This window comes from Budorcas taxicolor, chromosome X (genome assembly GCF_023091745.1).
Source record: "Budorcas taxicolor isolate Tak-1 chromosome X, Takin1.1, whole genome shotgun sequence".
NCBI lineage: Eukaryota > Metazoa > Chordata > Mammalia > Artiodactyla > Bovidae > Budorcas > Budorcas taxicolor.
This window is the reverse complement of record NC_068935.1, coordinates 14,604,404-14,625,945: the sequence shown is the minus strand read 5'-3', so window position 1 is coordinate 14,625,945 and position 21,542 is coordinate 14,604,404. Positions and strand designations below refer to the sequence as shown.

The following is a 21,542-nucleotide window of genomic DNA, read 5'->3' as shown; positions in this document are numbered from 1 at the left end:
AATGCATTACAAAACACTGGAAATGAGCAGACCATATGGAAGAGAGAATTAGTGAGCTTGAAGATAGAAATAGATGATACAAGGAGAAAAGAGAATTGAAATATATTTTTAAATGAGTCAATGCAAAGAAAGCTAGCTGACTCTTTTAAGAAGGGCAGTATTAGGGTAATGGATATCCCAAAAGGAAAAGAGAGGGAGAAAGGAGCAAGGAGAAGAAAGAAATAATAGCTGAGACTTTCCCAAGTCTGCAGGAGGAACTGTATATACAAGTCCATGAAGCTAGGAGAACAACTGTTGCCTCAATGCAAAAAGATCTTCTGTAAGATGCATTGTACCAAACTTGTCTTCATAAGTCAGTGACACAGAAAGAATTTCAAAGGCAGGGGAAAAAGGATGCTAACCTACAAAGGAACCTACATTAGGCTATCAACAGATTTCGTAGCAGAAACTTTACAGGTCAGGAGGGAGTGCAATGACATTCTCTAAATACTGAAAGATAAAAACTGTCACCCAAGAATACTCTATCCAGCAAAGTAATCATTCAGATATGAATGGGAAATAAAGAGTTTCTCAGATAAACAAAAGCTATGCCTTACAAAAAATGCTGAGAAGAGTTCTTCCACCAGAAACAAAAAGGCAAAAAAGTACATGAAAGTTTGAGTAAGGTAATAAACAGACAGAATCATAAAACTGTAACTACATAAAAATAGGCTTTTTAACATTTTATTATAGCATAAAGGTTAAAGCAGAAAAGAGGAAAACATAACCATAGCTATTTCAATTTGGTAACAAATTCACAACATAAAGAAAGATAATTTGAGAAACAAAAACATGAACAGGAATGGGGAAAAGGACATAGTCTATATAGGCAAATGAAGATAAGATGCTATCAACAGAAAAAGGACTATTTTATCTGTGAGATGTTGTATACAAACCTTATGGTAACCTTAAAACATAAATCTAAACCAGACACTTTTCTGGTGGCTCAGTGGTAAAGAATTTGTCTGCCAAGAAGATGAGGGTTTGATCCCTGGGTTGAGAAGACAGATACCCTGGAGAAGTAAATGGCAAGCCACTCCAGTATTCTTGCCTGGGAAATCCCATGGACAGAGGACCCTGGTGGGCTACAGCTGGTGGGGATACCAAGAGTCAGACATGACTTAACAAGTTAACAACAAGCAGAGACACCAAACAAAAGAAAAATAAAATGCAGGACGGCTTCCCTGGTGGTCTGGTGGTTAAGAATCCGTCCTGCAATGCAGGGGACACTGGTTCAATCCCTGGGGCAGGAGGATCCCACATGCCATGGAGCAACTGAGCTTGTGCCCAACAACTACTGAGGCTGTGCTCAAGAGCCTGTGAGCCGAAGCTACTGAGCCCATACACTGCAACTACTGAAGCCAGCACACCTATAGTCTGTGCCCTGAAACATGAGAGACCTCCAAAATGAGAGCCCACACACCACAACAAAGAGTGGCCCCCACTAGCCAAACTAAGGGAAGCCCAAGTTCAGCAATGAAGACCCACCAAAGCCAAAAACAAGAGGAAGAAACTGATAAAAACATCAGAGAAAACCAGGAAACCAAATGGTAGATCAAAAAAGAATGAAAAAGAAATAATGGAGCAACCAGTTCGATCTGGATATGGAACAACAGACTGATTCAAAACTGGGAAAGGAGTAGGTCAAGGCTATATATTGTCACCCTGCTTATTTAACTTATATTCAGAGTACATCATGTAAAAAGAGGAGCTGGGTGAAGCTCAAGCTGGAATAGAAATATCAATCAACTCAGATATGCAGATGACATCCCGCTTATGGCAGAAAGCGAAGAAGAACTAAAGAGACTCTTGATGAAAGTGAAAGAGGAGAGTGAAAAAGCTGGCTTAAAACTCAACATGCAAAAAACCTAAGATCATGGCATCTGGTTCCATCACTTCATAGCAAATAGATGGGGAAAAATGGAAACAGTGACAGACTTTATTGTCTTGGGCTCCAAAATCATTGTGGATGGTTACTGGAGCCCTGAAATTAAAAGATGCTTGCTCCTTGGAAGAAAAGCTATGACAAACCTAGATAGCATATTAAAAAGCAGAGGCATCACTTTCCCAACAAAGGTCCATCTAGTCAAAGCTATGTACGGTTTTCCAGTAGTCATGTATGGATGTGGGAGTTGGACTATAAAGAAGGCTGGGTGCCAAAGAATTGATGCTTTCGAGCTGTGGTGCTGGAGAAGACTCTTGAGAGTCCCTTGGAGATCAAATCAGTCACTCCTAAAGGAAATCAACCCTGAATATTCATTGGAAGGACTGACGCTGAAGCTGAACCTCCAATACTTTGGTTACCTGATGCAGCAGCAGCAGCAATGGACATGAGTTTGAGCAAACTCCAGGAGGTAGTGAAGGACACGGAAGCCTGACGTGCTGCAGTCCATTGGGCCACAAAGAGTCAGACAGGACCGAGCAACTGAACAACAACAACAGAGCAACCAGAAAACAGAAGATAAGATGGCAGTAACTAAATCCTCATCTATCAATAATCACCCTAAATGTAAATGGATTGAATTCACCAATCAAAAGATTCAGTGGCTAGATGGATTAAAAAGCAAGACACAGGAGCAGGTCCTAAGATGGCAGAGGAATAGGATGGGGAGACCACTTTCTCCCCCACAAGTTCATCAAAAGAACATTTAAACGCTGAGTAAATTCCACAAAACAACTTCTGAATGCTGGCAGAGGACATCAGGCACCCAGAAAAGCAGCCTGCTGTCTTCGAAAGGAGGTAGGAAAAAATATAAAAGACAAAAAGAGAGACAAAAGAGGTAGGGATGGAGCTCTGTCCCAGGAAGGGAGTCTTAAAAAGAGAGAAGTTTCCAAACACCAGGAAACACTCTCACTGCTGAGTCTGTGTGAGCCTTGGAACCACAGAGGGCAATATAACTGGGAGGAAAAATAAATAAATAATCAAAACCTACAGATTACGTGCCCAACGGTAACTCCCCCAGCGGAGAAGCAGCGCAGACGACTGCACCCGCCACTAGCAAGCAGGGGCAGACGTCAGGGAGGCAGGGGCTGCACTGCTTAGAGTAAGGATCGGGCCTGAATGCCCCGAGGGCAATCTGAGGGAACTAACTTGGGCTAGCAAACCAGACTGCGGGATAGCTACCACGCGAAAAGCCCTAATCTAAGAAAATGCCAGGCCCGATCACAGAACAAAGGACTGAGCAGAGCTAGGCGGCTGCAGACCATCCCCCTATGGTGACAGGCAGGCGAGGGCAGCCAGAGCTGGAAGGGGGCAATCGCAGCCCCAGAGAGGCATTATCTACCAAACTGCAAGCAGGTTCGTTGCTAACTAAGACTTCTTGGGATACTGGATGGCCAACATCCGCCTGAGAAGGTGTGCCGGTTGTACACCCAGAAAACCGAGCGGCAGGGACAGGGGAGGCGATAAGTTGCAGCAACCACGCGCGCCAAACACCTCGTCATCTGAGCTGCTCAGAACTGGGAAGGGCACAAAACGCAGGCCCAACCGAGTCTGTGCCTCTGAGGACTACCCGAGTGCCTGAACCTGAGCGGCTTAGACCTGGGAGGTGCATGCAGCCCAGGGCCGGCCTCGGACGGTTCCTGGTGGAGCAAACTAGAGCCTGCGCTGTGTGGGCAGGGAGGGCACATGCGCCGTGAGTGGGGACAGGCCCAGTGTGGCTGAGACACTGCAAGCACACACCAGTGCTATTTGTTTGCAGCATCCCGCCCTCCCCACAGCGCGACACAAGTGAGCCTAAAAGTGTCCACCCTTGTGTCAGGGCGGAAATCAGACACTGAAGAGACCAGCAAAAAGAAGAAGCTAAAACAGAGGGAACCTCCTTGGAAGTGACAGGTGCAATAGATTAAAACCCTGTAGTTAGTACCGACTGCATAGGAAGGGGTCTATAGCTCTTGAGAAATATAAGCCACACCAAGGAACTATCCAAAAATGAACTGACCCCACACTGCCCACAACAACACCAGAGAAAGCCTTAGATATATTTTTACTATCATTTTTAAAAAAATTTTAAGTCCTCTATTACTCCTTTAATTTTCATTTTTATAACCTACTATTACTTTGCAAGAAGAAGAGACCTTATTTTTTAAAGCAAACTTCATATATATATACTTTTCATAATTTTCTGACTTTCTTTTCTTTAATATGGTATTTTTGAAAATCCAACCTCTACTCTAGATTTTTAATCTTTGCTTTTTGGTATTGGTTATCAATTTTGTACATTTGAGAACCCAATCTTCAGTACCCATTTTTACTTGGGAGCGAGATTACTGGCTTGACTGCTCTCTCCCCCTTTAGACTCTCCTTTTTCTCCACCATTGCCTCTATCTCCTCCCTCCTCCTTCTCTTCTCTACTCAACTCTGTGAATCTCTTGTGTGTTCCGGACAGTAGAGAACACGTAGGGAACTGATTACTGGCTGGATCTGTCTCGCTCCTTTTGATTCCCCCCTTTATCTTCCTGGCCCACCTCTGTCTCCTTCCTCCCTCTTCTCTTCTCTGTGTAACTCCATGAACATCTCTGAGTGGTCCAGACTGTGGAGCACACATAAGGAAGTGATTACTGGCTAGCTTGCTCTCTCCTCTTTTCATTCCACCTCATCTCATTCGGGTCACTTCTAACTCCCTCCTCCCTCTTCTTGTCTCCATATAACTCTGTGAACGTCTCTGGGTATCCCTCACTGTGGAGAAACTTTTCATCTTTAACCTAGATGTTTTATCAGCCATGCTGTATAGATGGAGAAGACTTGAGGCTACTGTAAAAATAAGACTGAAAACCAGAAGCAGGAGGCTTAAGTCCAAATCCTGAGAACACCAGAGAACTCCTGACTCCAGGGAACATTAATCGACAGGAGCCCATCAAACACCACCATACCTACACTGAAACCAAGCACCACCCAAGGGCCAACAAGTTCCAGAGAAAGACATACCATGCAAATTTTCCAGCAACACAGGAACACAGCCCTGAGCTTCAATATACAGGCTGCCCAAAGTCACTCCAAACCCACTGACATCTCATAACTCATTACTGGACAGTTCACTGCACTCCAGAGAGAAGAAATCCAGCTCTACCCACCAGAACACCGACACAAGCTTCCCTAACCAGGAAACCTTGACAAGCCACCTGTACAACCCCACCCACAGTGAGGAAACTCCACAATAAAGAGAACTCCACAAACGGCCAGAATACAGAAAGGCCACCCCAAACACAGCAATATAACCAAGATGAAGAGACAGAGGAATACCCAGCAGGTAAAAGAACGGGATAAATGCCCACCAAACCAAACACAAAAGGAAGAGATCGGGAATCTACCTGATAAAGAATTCCAAATAATGATAGTGAAAACGATCCAAAATCTTGAAAACAAAATGGAATCACAGATAAACAGCCTGGAGACAAGGATTGAGAAGAAGCAAAAAACGTTTAACAAGGACCTAGAAGAAGTAAAATAGGGTCAATATATAATGAATAAAGCAACAAATGAGATCAAAAACACTCTGGAGGCAACAAACAGTAGAATAAGGGAGGCAGAAGAGAGGATTAGTGAAGTAGAAGATAGAATGGTAGAATTAAATGAATCAGAGAGGAAAAAAGAAAAACGAATTAAAACAAATGAGGACAACCTCAGAGACCTCTGGGACAATGTTAAATGCCCCAACATTCGAATCATAGGAGTCCCAGAAGAAGAAGACAAAAAGAAAGACCATGAGAAAATACTTGAGGAGATAATAGTTGAAAACGTCCCTAAAATGGGGAAGGAAATAATCACCCAAGTCCAAGAAACCCAGAGAGTCCCAAACAGGATAAACCCAAGGTGAAACACCCCAAGACACATATTAATCAAATTAACAAACATCAAACATAAAGAACAAATATTAAAAGCAACAAGGGAAAAACAACAAATAACACACAAGGGGATTCCCATAAGGATAACAGCTGGTCTTTCAACAGAAACTCTTCAGGCCAGGAGGGAATGGCAGGACATACTTAAAGTGATGAAAGAAAATAACCTACAGCCCAGATTACTGTACCCAGCAAGGATCTCATTCAAATATGAAGGAGAAATCAACAGCTTTACAGACAAGCAAAAGCTGAGAGAATTCAGCACCACCAAACCAGCTCTCCAACAAATGCTAAAGGATCTTCTCTAGACAGGAAACACAGAAAGGGTGTATAAACCCGAACCCAAAACAATAAAGTAAATGGCAATGGGATCATACTTATCAATCATTACCTTAAATGTAAATGGGTTGAATGCCCCAACCAAAAGACAAAGAGTGGCTGAATGGATACAAATACAAGACTCCTATATATGTTGTCTACAAGAGACCCACCTCAAAACAGGGGACACATACAGACTGAAAGTGAAGGGCTGGAAAAAGATATTCCACGCAAATAGAGACCAAAAGAAGGCAGGAGTAGCAATACTCAGATCAGATAAAATACACTTTAAAACAAAGGCTGTGAAAAGAGACAAAGAAGGACACTATATCATGATCAAAGGATCAATTCTAGAAGAAGATATAACAATTATAAATATATATGCACCCAACATGGGAGCACTGCAATATGTAAGACAGATGCTAACAAGTATGAAAGGGGAAATTTACAATAACACAATAATAGTGGGAGACTTTAATACCCCAGGCTTCCCTGGTGGCTCAGAGGTTAAAGCGTCCGCCTCCAATGCAGGAGTCCTGGGTTCGATCCCTGGGTCGGGAAGATCCCCTGGAGAAGGAAATGGCACCCCACTCCAGTATTCTTGCCTGGAAAATCCCATGGATGGAGGAGCCTGGTAGGCTACAGTACACAGAGTCGCAAAGAGTCAGACATGACTGAACTACTTACACTTTCTTTCATTCTTTTAACACCCCACTCACACCCATGGATAGATCAACTAAACAGAAAATTAACGAGAAAACACAAACTTTAAATGATACAATAGACCAGTCAGACCTAACTGATATCTATAGGACATTTCACCCCAAAACAATGAATTTCACCTTTTTCTCAAGTGCACACGGAACCTTTTCCAGGATGGATCACATCCTGGGCCATAAATGTAGCCTTGGTAATTTCAAATACATTGAAATCATTGCAGGTATCTTTTCTGACCACAGTGCAGTAAGATTAGATCTCAATTAGAGGAGAAAAACTATTAAAAATGCCAACATATGGAGCCTGAACAACACGCTGCTGAATAACCAACAAATCACAGAAGAAACTTAAAAAATCAAAATATGCATAGAAACAAATGAAAATGAAAACACAACAACGCAAAACCTGTGGGACACTGTAAAAGCAGTGCTAAGGGGAAAGTTCATAGCAATACAGGCATACCTCAAGAAACAAGAAAAAAGTTAACTAAATAACCTAACTCTACAACTAAAGCAACTAAAAAAGGAAGAAATGAAGAACCCCAGGGTTAGTAGAAGGAAAGAAATCTGAAAAATTAGGGCAGAAAAAAATGCAAAAGAAACAAAGGAGACCATAGCAAAAATCAACAAAACCAAAAGCTGGTTCTTTGAAAGGATAAATAAAATTGACAAACCATTTGCCAGACTCATCAAGAAACAACGGGAGAAAAATCAAATCAATAAAATTAGGAATGAAAATGCAGAGATCACAACAGACAACACAGGAGACTACTGTCAGCAATTATATGACAATAAAATGGGCAACTTGAATGAAATGGACAAATTCTTAGAAAAGTACTTTCCAAAACTGAACCAGGAAGAAATAGAAAATCTTAACAGACCCTTCACAAGCATGGAAATTGAAACTGTAATCAGAAATCTTCCAGCAAACAAAAGCCCAGGTCCAGACGGCTTCACAGCTGAATTCTACCAAAAATTTAAGGAGCTAACACCTATCCTATTCAAACTCTTCCAGAAAATTGCAGAGGAAGGGAAACTTCCAAACTCATTCTATGAGGCCACCATCACCCTAATACCAAAACCTGACAAAGATGCCACAGAAAAAGAAAACTACAGGCCAATATCACTGATGAACCTAGACGCAAAAATCCTTAACAAAATCCTAGCAATCAGAATCCAACAACACATTAAAAAGATCATACACCATAACCAAGTGGGCTTTATCCCAGGGATGCAAGGATTCTTCAATATCTGCAAATCAATCAATGTAATATACCACATTAAAAATTAGAAAGTAAAAGCCATATGATTATCTCAATAGATGCAGAGAAAGCCTTTAACAAAATTCAACATCCATTTATGATAAAATCTCTCCAGAAAGCAGGAATAGAAGGAACATACCTCAACATAATAAAAGCTATATATGACAAACCCACAGCAAACATTATCCTCAATGGTGAAAAATTGAAAGCATTTCCCCTAAAGTCAGGAACAAGACAAGGGTGCCCACTTTCACCGCTATTATTCAACATAGTTCTGGAAGTTTTGGCCACAGCAATCAGAGCAGAAAAAGAAATAAAAGGAATCCAGATTGGAAAAGAAGAAGTGAAACTCACTGTTTGCAGATGACATCATCCTCTACACAGAAAATCCTAAAGACTCCACCAGAAAATTACTAGAGCTAATCAATGAATAGAGTAAAGTTGCAGGATATAAAATCAACACACAGAAATCCCTTGCATTCCTATACACTAATAGTGAGAAAATAGAAAGAGAAATTAAGGAAACACAATTCCATTCACCATTGCAATGAAAAGAATAAAATACTTAGGAATATATCTACCTAAAGAAACTAAAGACCTATATATAGAAAACTATAAAACACTGGTGAAAGAAATCAAAGAGGACACTAATAGATGGGAAAATATACCATGTTCATGGATCGGAAGAATCAATATAGTGAAAATGAGTATACTACCCAAAACAATCTATAGATTCAATGCAATCCCTATCAAGCTACCAACGGTATGTTTCACAGAGCTAGAACAAATAATTTCACAATTTGTATGGAAATACAAAAAACCTCGAACAGCCAAAGCAATCTTGAGAAAGAAGAATGGAACTGGAGGAATCAACCTGCCTGACTTCAGGCTCTACTACAAAGCCACAGTCATCAAGACAGTATGGTACTGGCACAAAGACAGAAATATAGATCAATGGAACAAAATAGAAAGCCCAGAGATAAATCCACGCACCTATGGACACCTTATCTTTGACAAAGGAGGCAAGAATATACAATGGAGAAAAGACAATCTATTTAACAAGTGGTGCTGGGAAAACTTGTCACCCATTTGTAAAAGCAAACTAGAACACTTTCTAACACCATATACAAAAATAAACTCAAAATGGATTAAAGATCTAAATGTAAGACCATGAACTATAAAACTCCTAGAGGAGAACATAGGCAAAACACTCTCCGACATAAATCACAGCAGGATCCTCTATGACCCACCTCCCAGAATATTGGAAATAAAAGCAAAAATAAACAAATGTGACCTAATTAAAATTAAAAGCTTCTGCATAACAAAGGAAACTATAAGCAAGGTGAAAAGACAGGCTTCAGAATGGGAGAAAATAATAGCAAATGAAGCAACTGACAAACAACTAATCTCAAAAATATACAAACAACTCCTGCAGCTCAATTCCAGAAAAAATAAACGACCCAAGAATGTGGTCCACTGGAGAAGGGAATGGCAAGCCGCTTCAGTATTCTTGCCTTGAGAACCCCATGAACAGTAGGAAAAGGCAAAATGATAGGATACCAAAAGAGGAACTGCCCAGGTCATTAGGTGCCCAATATGCTACTGGAGATCAGTGGAGAAATAACTCCAGAAAGAATGAAGGGATGGAGCCAAAGCAAAAACAATACCCAGTTGTGGATGTGACTGGTGATAGAAGCAAGATCTGATGCTGTAAAGAGCAATACTGCATAGGAACCTGGAATTTCAGGTCCATGAATCAAGGCAAATTGGAAGTGGTCAAACAAGAGATGGCAAGGGTGAACGTCAACATTCTAGGAATCAGCGAACTAAATTGGACTGGAATGGGTGAATTTAACTCAGATGACCATTATATCTACTACTGTGGGCAGGAATCCCTCAGAAGAAATGGAGTAGCCATCATGGTCAACAAAAGAGTCCGAAATGCAGTACTTGGATGCAATCTCAAAAACGACAGAATGATCTCTGTTCATCTCCAAGGCAAACCATTCAATATCACAGTAATCCAAGTCTGTGCCCCAACCAGTAATGCTGAAGAAGTGAAGTTGAATGGTTTTACGAAGACCTACAACACCTTTTAGAACTAACACCCAAAAAAGATGTCCTTTCCATTATAGCGGACTGGAATGCAAAAGTAGGAAGTCAAGAAACACCTGGAGTAACAGGCAAATTTGGCCTTGGAATGCAGAATGAAGCAGGGCAAAGACTAATAGAGTTTTGCCAAGAAAATGCACTGGTCATAGCAAACACCCTCTTCCAACAACACAAGAGAAGAGTCTACACATGGACATCACCAGATGGTCAACACCGAAATCAGATTGATTATATTCTTTGCAGCCAAAGATGGAGAAGCTCTATACTGGCAACAAAAACAAGACCAGGAGCTGACTGTGGCTCAGATCATGAACTCCTTATTACCAAATTCAGACTCAAATTGAAGAAAGCAGGGAAAAACTAGACCATTCAGGTATGACCTAAATCAAATCCCTTATGATTATACAGTGGAAGTGAGAAATAGATTTAAGGGCCTAGATCTGATAGATAGAGTGCCTGATGAACTATGGAATGAGGTTCGTGACACTGTACAGGAGACAGGGATCAAGACCATCCCCATGGAAAAGAAAGGCAAAAAAGCAAAATGGCTGTCTGGGGAGGCCATACAAATAGCTGTGAAAAGAAGAGAGGTGAAAAGCAAATGAGAAAAGGAAAGATATAAGCATCTGAATGCAGAGTTCCAAAGAATAGCAAGAAGAGATAAGAGAGCCTTCTTCAGCAATCAATGCAAAGAAATAGAGGAAAACAACAGAATGGGAAAGACTAGAGATCTCTTCAAGAAAATTAGAGATACCAAGGGAACATTTCATGCAAAGATGGGCTCGATAAAGGACAAAAATGGTATGGACCTAACAGATGCAGAAGATATTAAGAAGAGGTGGCAAGAATACACAGAAGAACTATACAAAAAAGATCTTCACGACCCAGATAATCATGATGATGTGATCACTAATCTAGAGCCAGACATCTTGGAATGTGAAGTCAAGTAGGCCTTAGAAAGCATCACTACGAACAAAGCTAGTGGAGGTGGTGGATTTCCAGTTGAGCTGTTTCAAATCCTGAAACATGATGCTGTGAAAGTGCTACACTCAATATACTGGCAAATTTGGAAAACTCAGCAGTGGTCACAGGACTGGAAAAGGTCAGTTTTCATTTTAATTCCAAAGAAAGGCAATGCCAAAAGAATGCTCAAACTACCGCACAATTGCACTCATCTCACATGCTAGTAAAGTAATGCTCAAAATTCTCCAAGCCAGGCTTCAGCAATACGTGAACCATGAACTCTGATGTTCAAGGTGGTTTTAGAAAAGGCAGAGGAACCAGAGATCAAATTGCAAACATCCACTGGATCATGGAAAAAGCAAGAGAGTTCTAGAAAATCATCTATTTCTGCTTTATTGACTATGCCAAAGCCTTTGACTGTGTGGATCACAATAAACTGTGGAAAATTCTGAAAGAGATGGGAATACCAGACCACCTAACCTGCCTCTTGAGAAATTTGTATGCAGATCAGGAAGCAACAGTTAGAACTGGACATGGAACAACAGACTGGTTCCAAATAGGAAAAGGAGTACATCAAGGCTGTATATTGTCACCCTGCTTATTTAACTTATATGCAGAGTACATCATGAGAAACGTTGGACTGGAAGAAACACAGGCTGGAATCAAGATTGCCGGGAGAAATATCAATAACCTCAGATATGCAGATGACACCACCCTTATGGCAGAAAGTGAAGAGAAGCTAAAAAGCCTCGTGATGAAAGTGAAAGAGGAGAGTGAAAAAGTTAGCTTAAAGCTCAACATTCAGAAAAGGAAGATCATGGCATCTGGCCCCATAACTTCATGGGAAATAGATGGGGAAACAGTGGAAACAGTGTCAGACTTTATTTTTGGGGGGCTCCAAAATCACTGCAGATGGTGACTGCAGCCATGAAATTAAAAGATGCTTACTCCTTGGAAGAAAAGTTATGAGCAACCTAGATAGCATATTCAAAAGCAGAGACATTACTTTGCCGACTGAAGTCCGTCTAGTCAAGGCTATGGTTTTTCCTGTGGTCATGTATGGATGTGAGAGTTGGACTGTGAAGAAGGCTGAGCACCAAAGAACTGATGCGTTTGAACTGTGGTGTTGGAGAAGACTCTTGAGAGTCCCTTGGACTGCAAGGAGATCCCACCAGTCCATTCTGAAGGAGATCAACCCTGGGATTTCTTGGTAAGGAATGATGCTAAAGCTGAAGCTCCAGTACTTTGGCCACCTCATGCGAAGAGTTGACTCATTGGAAAAGACTCTGATGCTGGGAGGGATTGGGGGCAGGAGGAGAAGGGGACGACCGAGGATGAGATGGCTGGATGGCATCACGGACTTGATGGATGTGAGTCTGAGTGATCTCCGGGAGATGGTGATGGACAAGGAGGCCTGGTATGCTGCAATTCATGAGGTCGCAAAGAGTCGGACACAACTGAGCAACTGAACTGAACTGAATCAATAAATGGGCCAAAGAACTAAATAGACATTTCTCCAAAGAAGACATACAGATGGCTAACAAACACATGAAAAGATGCTCAACATCACTCATTATCAGAGAAATGCAAATCAAAACCGCAATGAGGTACTGTTTCACGCCAGTAAGAAAGGCTGCTATCCAAAAGTCTACAAGCAATAAATGCCTGGAGAGAGTAGGAGAAAAGGGAATCCTCTTACACTGTTGGTGGGAATGCAAACTAGTACAGCCACTATGGAGAACAGTGTGGAGATTCCTTAAAAAACGAAATAGAACTTCCTTATGACCCAGCAATCCCACTGCTGGGCATACACAGTGAAGAAACCAGAATTGAAAGAGACACGTGTACCCCAATGTTCATCACAGCGCTGTTTATAATAGCCAGGACATGGAATCAACCTAGATGTCCATCAGCAGATGAATGGATAAGAAAGCTGTGGTACATATACACAATGGAGTATTACTCAGCCATTAAAAAGAATACATTTGAATCAGTTCTAATGAGGTGGATGAAACTGGAGCCTATTATACAGAGTGAAGTAAGCCAGAAAGAAAAACACCAATACAGTATACTAACACATATATATGGAGTCTAGAAAAATGGTAACGATAACCCTGTATGTGAGACAACAAAAGAGACACAGATGTATAGAACAGTCTTTTGGACTCTGTGGGAGAGGGAGAGGGTGGATGACTTGGGGTAATGGCATGGAAACATATATAATATCATATAAGAAACGAATCGCCAGTCTAGGTTCTATACAGGATCCTTGGGGCTGGTGCACTGGGATGACCCAGAGGGATGGCACGGGGAGGGAGGTGGGAGGTGGGTTCAGGATGGGGAGCACGTGTATGCCCATGGTGGATCCATGTTGATGTGTGACAGAACCAATACAATATTGTTAGGTAATTAGCCTCCAATTAAAATAACTGAATTTAAATTAAAAAAAATATATAATACCAATTGTGGTTACAATCAGAGTGTTTTCAGAGATATACTGTTAATTCTCTGGCACCATACCCGTAGTGTTTCAGATGCTGAGGCACTTTCAGTTGCACTGAGATGCGGGACATACTTTATAACAGTAATTATTCCCTGAATTGCAGTGTGCTTTTGTTCCCTATACTGCAAGTCTTCAATCTCCACCTTCACTTCACTTATAGCTGTCAAAAGTGATCCGACTGCAAAAGAGTAATTCCAAGGAAATTGTAAGTTTTAAAGAACTGAAATGAGAAAAAATAAGAATTTGATTTGCAATGTAATTTCACAACATGAAAATTATAAACTTGCTAATAACTTAAGTATGTGAGACTTTATATTTGGCATCCCCTTAGGTGATGTTGGTAAAACTGGCAAAATATATTTCAGTTCAATCGTGATACAGTCTTCTAGTCTGGTGTCTTAATCTGAAACAGAAAATTTACATATTGAATGTAATTTATATATCATACTTCAAACTATAAAGTGTTGCTTAGCCACTGCATAGAAGCACAGATGTTAATATTTTCTATATTCTGTATATAGCATATACTACATATTGCTGGCATTATGAAGTATAGAAGGATGCCAATATTTAGCTGATGATAGATCAGTATTTCAAAGTTTCTTTTTTTTCCAAACCTGTCCAATTATCCCACAGCTTTTCAAAATTAATATATGCTAAACTTTTCAACTATCATATTTTAATTCTACTAAAATAAATTAACATTGTCTCTCATCAGTACTTATTCTGAATCTCACTAATTTTGATATCATTTTATTTACAGGTGGAGCCTCAACCGTGTTATATCCAATACACAGTCATCCACAAGTTTTGCAATACACATATCCATAAGTTTTGCAAACCTGCAGATACAAAGAGCCAACTGTAATCACTGTATATCCCTTATGTAAGGCATTTGAGCATCTGCAGATTTAGGTATCCATGGGGCTCCTTGAACCAATCCCCTATGGATACCAAGGGATATCTATGTATCATTCCGTAAAAGTGGCCTAATACAGTTGTATCTTGATATCAAATTGTCCAATGTATCCTTTCATATGTTTAATTTAAATAATATTATAGGAGTTGGGATCTACCAACTCAGATTTTATCTCAAAGACCTTAAATCAAGATATTATCTCCATTTAGTCAGTCTATATTCCTTTTTTCTTACAGTCTAATAAAATAAAAATATCCACCTTTATGGGACATATGTTTTTATATCTTGATAAAGATCAAATTATTAATAGTGAGTATTGCTACACTTTGGTCTACTCAAATTAAAGAATAAAGATGACTAAATGACAAGGCATATAGCATACATATAGCATGTAATCATAAACGACTAGTAATTTCATCAGTACCTTTAAGAGAACTACTATACTTCGAAAATTTCTCTGGCACGGGCGGATAGGGGTAATATCCACCCATAACAGCATTCTTCGCCAGAATCGTTCTTCGCTTTAACCCACTGAATAAAGTTTTTTACCTTGGCATCATCGTTATACAGCTGGCCTTTATGACCTCATTGCATGAAGGGTAAAAATAAGGAGAAAAAAAAAATCACTGTAGTAAACCGCCTGGACTTTTTTGTGTATAAAAACATTTTAATATAAGATCAATCTTATGTCACCAAGAAAAGAAGTCAACTTATTCACTATGTAGCACATAATTATACTGAATATGCATATAAAATTATCAAAGATGGTAAATAAATCCTAAATCTAGAAGGAAATTGAACATATTACAGTTTCTGTGGACTACACTGTAGCTGTCTGTAGGATATCAAAAAAAGCCAGAAGAAAAAGAAAACTAATAGTCTGGACTTTTCTAACTATCCAACTGGTTAGCATCTTCTTAGGAAACCAATTTTTATGTATTAACCTGAAGGTATGATAGCACATATGAACTAAATTTTCTGTGACTACAGCTCAGCATTTAAACTCATGCTTTTGAAATGTACTCAAGTGTCATTTACATCTGATATTATTAGTATGTATTAGATCTGATATTACTCATATTTATAAAATGAAGTATAAACAAAGATGTGTACTACATCCTTCCTAGGACTCTTCTTTGACAAATTTCCTAATTACCAAGATGGTAGCATTCTAGTAAGTAAAACATTCCACAGTACTCTCTCACTCATCTGATTTTTTTGCCCACATTATCAGAGAGAATGGAAAAAAAAAATAAACTTGTAGATAAGCAGTGAGACTTTGCTTGCTATGTAAGTAAAATGCAAGTCTGAGGACCAAAATTTAACATACATTTTCATTTTAACAGTTTAAAACTACTGTTAGTTGAATCCTTATTGTGATACAGGGCCAAACAGTCTTCAATCTGTGAAGCCATTTATGACTAACTTAACATTAAGCAGGAATTAAAGTTAACTGAAGGACATAAAATTCTTCAGAAAGTCAGAAAATTGTTGCTTGAATTGTAAATCATCTCGAAGCAATAGATTTCATAGGCTGTATATTCTTTATTGGGGCCTCCTGGTGGCTCAGATGGTAAAGAATCTGTCTGCAATGCAGAAGACCCAGGTTCAATCCCTGGGTTAGGAAGATCCCCTGGAGAAGGCAATGGCAACCCACTCCAGTATTCATGCCTGGAGAATCCCATGGACAGAGGAGCCTGGTGGGCTAGTCCATGGGGTTGCAAACAGTCAGATACGACTGAGCAACTACTGTGCACATGCACACACATATTCTTTGTTAAACCAATCTTATAGTGAAGGAGTTCAAAATAAGGCTGTCTTGTGGTTGAATGTTATAATAGAAAATTTAATTTAATGAAGAGAAAATATATTAGATTTCCAATTAAATATATACAAAGAAATTGCTTACCAGTAATAAACATGTGACTCTCATTTGTAGTGGTGAGGTAAAGCAGTTTAGGTACTTGATCATCATTTCTGACAACTTTCAGCTGTGTACACATGAAATATGTCACTGAAGGAAAAGAAAATACTTATGAAATTATTTATGCATTTCAAAGGGAAATACCTAGATCACAATCTAACAGAGTGCTTCTCAAGTTTTACTGAACTCAGGAATCACTTGGGATAATTGTTAAAATGTAAATTCAGATTCAGTAGTTTTATTGTGGGGCCTGAAATTCTTTGCTTAGTGAGATCTTAGCACTAGTGATACTACTGTTGTTAGCCCTTTGACCACACTTGGAGCAACAAGGATCTAACACTTTTCCTTCAGGAAGTATTAATACAGCAGCTGCACATAAACGAAGGCCCTGCTTGCTGGACAGCTGAAGAGTGAAAGTCTTTTAATTGGCCACACAACTGAGTGTGAACCGTTATTTCCTACAGAGGAAAAAAAAAACTGAGCTTCTCCATGTTTTCACTGATTAACCCAATCTAACCTGATCCCTGAAATTACTCTCACTCTTTCCATCAGATAGGGCTACACACTATTAATGTGAACTTGTTTATGCAAGTGTTTTAATTGTGTTTATCTCAATTAGACTTTAAATCTCAAAGACAGGGCTTCTATCATGTATTCTTTTCTGTTGGCTTTCCTCACCAACTAGATAGACTAAAAAGAATCCTTGAAAATGAGGTTATCATGTCTTCAGATTTCAACCACTTTCAAAAGCTATCAGCTGTTTTGTAACTATCAGGTTATTTAGGAAGAGTTTACTTATGCAAAAATATCTTTAAAATTTTAACTTACTATGTGCCAAAACAGTTGTCTTACAAATCAGGAAATGAAGAAATAAATATAAATACTTGCAATTTCCTATCAACAGTAGCTCTCATTTGAGAATAAATATTTCCCTGGAGCATGATAATATCTATAAATTTATTTCCTGTATCTCTCATTTACTAGTTTTTTATTTTGGAGCAATGAAAAGAAATAAAATCTGTTCAAATGACTAAGAATAATTCTCTTGATTTATATTGTTTTTCATTTATTCATGATTAAAGATGCTGACATAAGAATACTAAAGAAATCTCTAATTCTAAGTTCATGGTTGCTAAAAATAAGACATTTGAACCTAACACCTTCTAGCTGTTTAAAATCTCTCTTGACCTTTATATCCTCACCCATAAATTTGTAAAAACATCACCTGTTTAAAAGGTAACTGTAAGTACAAAATTAAGTAACATCTATGAGCAACTAATATATAGTAAGCAGTGAAAAAGTTTTCCCCTTAGTTCTTCACTCTCCTTAATGAAAAGTAAAAAAGGTGGCCCTGGGCCAGCGGTGCCCCAGCATGCACACACCATGGGCCTTCCACAGCACCATGTATCGCCAAAGCCTGTGATTCTGAGCACACACACATACAAAGTAAAATAGATGCCCTACTACCAAAGGATTCTGGTACTGTTCCAGAAGATCCTTAGTTATGTTCTTCATAGGCCTCAAGCTTCCTTAATACTCTCCATTTATTTCACAGTTTTTTCCTTCACTCTTGGTCAAAAGATGAAAATGAATAGTGATTGTTGCCAATTCTTGTACTAGAGTAAATCTCACGAAGCTCCATATAGACTTTTCTTAAAAGATATATTTCATGTTTCTGTAAGAAATAGAATGTGACTACATGGCAAAATTTCTGTGAAAAATCATTTGCCAAAACCTGTGTCAGTTAGCTATTAAAACAGCTATAGTGGCTATAAAGAGAGAGGGATCTGGCCATAAAACCCATCTAAATTGTCATGAGCAATCATCACTATCAACCATCTATGCCCTGAGAGAAGTTATATGAAAGGCATAGCCCCACTTACCTTGGAAACCCATACCTTGGTTTTGGTCAAATTCTCTTTCTGCTCTCCCCTCCAATCACAGTTGGGGTAATGTTTAGTTCTATTCATATACATATGTTTTAAAAATTTTATCTCATAAGCATAAGGTGGATTTTAATGAGTTAATATCTGAATAGTGGGTAATAGCATTTTACAATAGAGAATAAAGGGGTAGCAGAACAGCCCTGTATATGGTCTCTAGGTCTCATGATGTTCTACCATTTCTATGTTGTTGCTGATCAAAAAAAATATATGTAGTCAAGACTGGAAATTTCCCCAATTTTGGCAAGCATTTAACAATCCGTATTTCATTCATATACTCATTTGGAAAACAGCTCACCACATCTAAAATAGCTTTATGTGACAAATTCAAACAAGGAAAAATTTCACTGAAGTTGTTATAAGAAAGTATTAAATATATTTTTCCTCATCAAAATAGGTTTGTAGACTAAGTTGTTACATAAAATACATAGTAGGACATACTTAAATGTCTTGAAATAAATAAAAGTAGTGGAAAAAATACCTATGTATATGAATAAATATAAGGGGAAAAATCAACACCAAAGTAAGTAAAATATTGACCAGGTGGTATAACACCATTAACCTAATATTAATTTCATACTCAAATGACATCATACTTACCACTGTCATTATTTAATTACATAGTTTCCCAATCCTCTACCAGTTAATTCTACATTAGTAAAGTCTTCATTATCTTAAATGGGGTCTATTATTTCAGTTTCCAAATGGATACAAAGGAAATGGTCTATGCTTTAGTTTCACAGAATTTCAACCTTTTATGTCTAAAATGCTAAAAGTGAGAATTAATAAGAGCACCTGTTTTCTGAAAAACTAGTTTCAATCCCAAATTCTGAATAGAAAACCAGAAGACAGTTAATATCTATAATACCACTTATAATATTAATATAGAAAAAAATTTATATGTGCTATCAGACTGCTTGAATTTGCTAGCTCAGGATCATGGCATTCTGTAAGTTAGTATACTCTACTATATTTTTTTTCAGTTAATGCTCCCATTTCCAAATATAAAATGATAATAATATTTTAACTGAGTACTTGGGTAAATATGTTCAAAGATTTCTGGCTGAGATGTTGAAAACAGCTCCACTATAAATGGTTGTTCTGAAGTCAAGTCAGCAATGTGAATCCAGCGATATGACCAAAAATCTTCATGGCTATCTATATGGATAGAATATTAGAATAAATGAAGACACTGGATTATGCACATATGAACACAGAATTATTCACTGAAATGCATTTTATGACTTTCAATATCAGAAGCTTACCCTTCTTTTTTAACTGCTGGACCCTTCCTACAAAAACCAAAACTCCAATAACATCGCAGATACAATTATTTGGCATCTTCTCCAGTTCTCATCTAAAAGAAGAAAAATTATTAAATAGATATTTTATTTTTAAATAGCAAAAGAGCATTCTACAAATATGAATGAAAATGCATATCTATTTAACTGCTACAGCATAATTTGGGGTAGATTTTGAGCAAATTATAATACCTTGTTTCAGTGAGTAACACTGAAAATTAATATTTGAGATATTTTACAAGAATCTATTTTACCTCATAACAAAACGGTGATTTAATTTTGGCAATCTCCATTCTGGTTTCACCTTCTTTTCTGGGATGATAGTTATATTAGGAAGATCTCGAATATTCAGGCAGATTTCTGAAAAAGAAATATATTACTTTAATATGATATACATATAAAATAATATACACATGTATATATCACACAGCAAAAAACAGATTGAATGCTTTGAGTCCACCACTAAACCTAAGAACTAGATCATTTTCAATAGCTTTCTTCTATCTATTCTGACATTATCACATCCACGCATCTTTGTGTTTTACCATATACTTAAATTTTTAAAAAGGTTTAAAAAAAATCACAAGTGTTTTTGCCCAAATAGTACACTATTTGGATTTGTTTTTGAACTTTAAATGAATGGAGTAATACCATAATGTACTATTCTAGGGCTACTTTTTTCCCCACTTAAAATTACGGTCTTAAAATTCATTCATGCAGCTGCACATAGCCTTTTTTTTCTCATTTCTACTGTGAATAATGTTCCAGGGTGTTGATATACTACAATTCTATTTACTCTTCATCATATTGCTGGACATATGGGTTATTTCCAGCTTTTGTCATAATGAACAGTCACTATGAATTTTTTTTGACATATCTCCTTGGACACACAGGCAAATATTTTCTAAGGTATTATATCCAGAAGGGAAAACCTGGATTATAAAATATGCAAATGTTCCACTCTATAGGATGAACAATTCGCTCAGTCGTGTCCGACTCTTTGCAACTCCATGGACTGTAGGAGCCTACCATGCTCCTCTGTCCATGGGATTTTCCAGGCAAGAGTACTGGAGTGGGTTGCCATTTCCTTCTCCAGAGCATCTTCCCAACCCAGGGATCGAACCAGGGTCTCTCACATTGTAGGCAGATGCTTTACTGTCTGGGCCACCAGAGAAGTCACTCTATAGGATAATTCCAAACTATTCTAAAGTAGTATTTATTAACTCCTCACTTAGTTTATTAATATTATAAATATTTATTAATATTTACTAAATATTAAATATTAAACTATTAACAGTTTCAGCAGCAATGTGCAAGAATTCCATTGAGCCACATCCTTTCCAAATTTTGGTTCTGTTAAATTTATTTATTTATTTTGGCTGTACCATGCAGCATATGGAATCTTAGTTCCCTGACCAGGGATTGAATCTGTGACCCCTGCAGTGGAAGCACAGAGTCTTAATCTCTGGACAGCCAGGGAAATTCCTAACTTTCTTATTTTTTATCAATCTAATGATACAAAATGGCAATTTGTTGTGGTCTTATTTTGTACTTCTCTTACTACTAATTATGTTCAACAACATTTCATATACCTATAGTTCATTTATGCATCCTCTTTAGTGAAATACCTCCTAATATTTTTGAACATTTTTTCTACTGGATTGTCTTTTTCTTATTTGTATTAGTTCTTTATATATACTG

General features: G+C 38.3%; 1 protein-coding gene across 1 annotated transcript in view; it reads right to left on the bottom strand.

Moving 5' to 3' along the window:
- The window catches only part of RADX (RPA1 related single stranded DNA binding protein, X-linked), an 81,307-nt gene that overhangs the window by 32,289 nt on the left and 27,476 nt on the right, over positions 1 to 21,542 (bottom strand). The window contains 7 exon segments of the mRNA XM_052663450.1: positions 13,772 to 13,932; positions 15,098 to 15,177; positions 15,179 to 15,257; positions 16,583 to 16,687; positions 19,576 to 19,698; positions 19,806 to 19,897; positions 20,096 to 20,201. Coding sequence (XP_052519410.1) covers positions 13,772 to 13,932; positions 15,098 to 15,177; positions 15,179 to 15,257; positions 16,583 to 16,687; positions 19,576 to 19,698; positions 19,806 to 19,897; positions 20,096 to 20,201 — 746 coding nt within the window.